This window comes from Penaeus monodon, chromosome 32 (assembly GCF_015228065.2).
Source record: "Penaeus monodon isolate SGIC_2016 chromosome 32, NSTDA_Pmon_1, whole genome shotgun sequence".
Lineage (NCBI taxonomy): Eukaryota > Metazoa > Arthropoda > Malacostraca > Decapoda > Penaeidae > Penaeus > Penaeus monodon.
The window spans coordinates 35,527,235-35,530,176 of NC_051417.1; the positions used below are offsets into that span (position 1 = coordinate 35,527,235).

A 2,942-nucleotide genomic window follows, 5' to 3' on the forward strand; every position below is an offset into this window, starting at 1 on the left:
ACCATTACCTATTATTTATTCCATTACATAGCTCATACAGTAAATATATTAAGACAGGTCAATGATACTGACTTTTCATAATACTTTTATTATTTATGAACTATTATAAAATTCAAGAGAAATAAACTTTTAAAATATGTAAACAAAAATAAACTTTACTTTTGACATCACTATAAAATCATATTCATTAAAATTTCTTCAATAAGTACTGCGTTAGTACCATGCGCGTAGTCCTATCACACAAGGCAATATGGGGTCTCAGTGCAGGTATATCAATCCGGCCTCTTTTGACTCGGCTTCCTTAGCTAATCACATTTCTTGTATTTCAAGTGTGACACGAAACTCACTCGGTGAAGCCCTTTCCACCACATCTGACGATGTCATTCAAAAAGCAAATGCGTGACGAACCAAAGGCAAAAATGTAAAGATCAAAAACTTCCGTGGATCGGCGCCCTGGCGTGGCTTCAGCGCTCAGTCCAAGTGAAGGACGTCTGTTACGTGAGATGCGGGAGCCGCCGACGTCGAGGAAATCGGCGGGCGGAAAGTCGAGGCGCCACTGGGCGGGTGGGCGGCGGTGGCTATGGCGGCGGAGGAGGGCAGGTGGGTGGGGGTAACCGGGTGCTGTCCGTGCTTCCTCATTAGGTGCTCCTTGAGGTGGTTGCGGCGCGTGAAGCGACTGTTGCAGCGGTGGCAGCTAAAGGGTTTCTCCCCGGTGTGCAACGTGAGGTGTCGCTGCAGGTAACTGGGGAAGGCGAAGGTGCGAGGGCAGAAGGGGCACTGGCGCCCACCCGAGTCCCCGGTCAACATCCCCGTGGAGGCCATGACCTGGTCAAGGGCGCCCTAGGGAAGAGAGACCACACCGTTAACCAGCCTTTGAAGATGAACTATGACGGACACCGCCCCTTAACACCAACACAACCAACCTTCACTTTAGTCAAAAGCATGTGGCAAAACACAAAAACAAAAACGAATTAGTAGCACGGACAAAACTAAAGTTATTCCATCTAAGTCTAAGCAAAATCGTCAGTATCTTTAGTATCTTTCATCTGTACATTTTCACCAGTGTTATGGGTCACGCACAGCAAATATGATATGAATCAAATGGAGTTTTAGATCCCATCAGCAGTCACATTAAAGCATGGACTAGAATTAGAGCCTATATAGCCCAGACACCTCCACCACCTAGAGGGCTTTCAGAAATTTAGAGAAATGTTTCCAAGAAATTTGGCAATGCAGATAATTAAATTGTAATATTGCTGTTATCCTTGTAACATTTTACTTTTTCATTTTTGACACATTTGTGTCTCGGTACCACATGGTAAACGTTTCGAAGACCTTTCCAAAACACATCAGTCTCCATTTACCAAAAAAATGTGCACTGGTAATATCAGGAGATTAAATGCTAATTGTTTCTCACTTCCTATAGCAAAAGGAATATAATCATTAACAATAATTTATTCCTAGGTATTTCTGTAACATGTGATTAAGTGTATATGGACGCAAATGTGTTCATTTAAAATTAATCTATTCACAGGCCAATTATTGATAAAACTGTTGCACTCTTCTTGGCATGCATTTTATTAACCATTTTGTCAGCAGGCTTTAGGATATGGTTCATGGTACAGAAATTTCCTTTTTTTTTTTACTAAAGCTTTCCGAGTCCTAAGATCTCCATTAAAGAACACAAGGGCTGAAGACAGATAAAATCCATAAAATTGGGCATTTTGCTTAAAGATCACTATGATATGTTGCTTCAATGGTTGAAGGTTAATGATTGCCTGGGAATTCATGTTTCAATTTGATCTACAAGCCTCTGAATAAAAAAAGGCATAAATTTGTCATTACTGTATAATGCATTTTCTCTTGATCATTTTGATGTCATAGCAATCATGTTAGTCATTTTTTACCAGAGCATACTAATCCAATATAGCTTTCCTCAAATCACTATATTGAAACTGCAACTTAGAAAAAAAAAAAGTAAAAGCTCATACTTATACTTAGGGGTGTGGCAATAATGAAACATCTGTGTAGTTTTTTCTCTTATTTATATCACAGTTCAAAATATGATTACGTGCATCAACTTAAAGTCACCTTGTACAACACAAGTTTCAACAAACAAACAGAAGTCTTGTCTTTCTCTTTTTCCATATCTCTATAACATGTCATTAAAGACTTTACTTATGACAGTTGTTCTTGATAACTTTACACAAACTGAGCCTGATACAACTAAAATGATAATGATTTCTTTTCTCAAATACTTTAATGCTACAATGACATAATCTTTATATCTAGTATCCATACCATTTTTGATGAAAAAATACACTGAGAAAAGATTTGAGAATCAAATGTAATATTATTGTCTCAAATTTATGCCTACAATCGGTGGCTGTCCGTGTAGGTACTATGATAGATCATGAAAATGTCCCATGTCTTTGTGCAGAATGATTACGAATAAAAAAAATTTAAGGGAATAGAAATATTACAAGCCACTTAAAGGAAAGTAGGATTTAGAATTTATTACTGCAACTTACTAAGATTCATAAAAGTGAGTAAAATTTCCATAAAACTTTTTTTTTTCTGCAAATGATTGGTTGTTCATTTATGATTTTCATGTGAATTATCATATCAAAGGAAAATGTCATTTATCTTTACTGTACAATATTAACAATCTGATTTAGTCATTAGTGAGATCCTTGTAATGGGTAAGTCACATTGTTAATTTTATTTGAGTGTTTTTTTTTTCACAATATAATATATAAAAATAATATATAAAAAAATTGAAACACATTAGTATGATTCATTAAAGGCCAAGAAATAAGCTGTATTTATTTCAGTCCTCACTCAATATATATGCTCTTCTGTGCAATGATAATTTAGATTTTTTGAGAGCTGCAACAAGCCTCTGAATATGGCATAAAAGATGATTGCACATTTTTTTTTTT

The 2,942-nt window shown here is 36.4% G+C and overlaps 2 protein-coding genes across 2 annotated transcripts in view; both read right to left on the reverse strand.

Annotated features, from left to right (window-relative positions):
• The window catches only part of LOC119593848 (zinc finger protein 513-like), a gene marked incomplete in the record, with an annotated part of 3,947 nt that extends 3,418 nt beyond the window's left edge, over positions 1–529 (reverse strand). The window contains 1 exon segment of the mRNA XM_037942879.1: positions 367–529. Coding sequence (XP_037798807.1) covers positions 367–384 — 18 coding nt within the window.
• On the reverse strand, positions 472–944 carry LOC119593656 (zinc finger protein 13-like). The gene is made up of 2 exons (XM_037942607.1): positions 924–944; positions 472–840 (listed from the first exon to the last, which is right to left on the reverse strand). Exons 1-2 carry the CDS (start codon positions 942–944, stop codon positions 472–474), a joined length of 390 nt encoding a protein of 129 aa, XP_037798535.1.
• Positions 945–2,942: the final 1,998 nt, after the last annotated feature.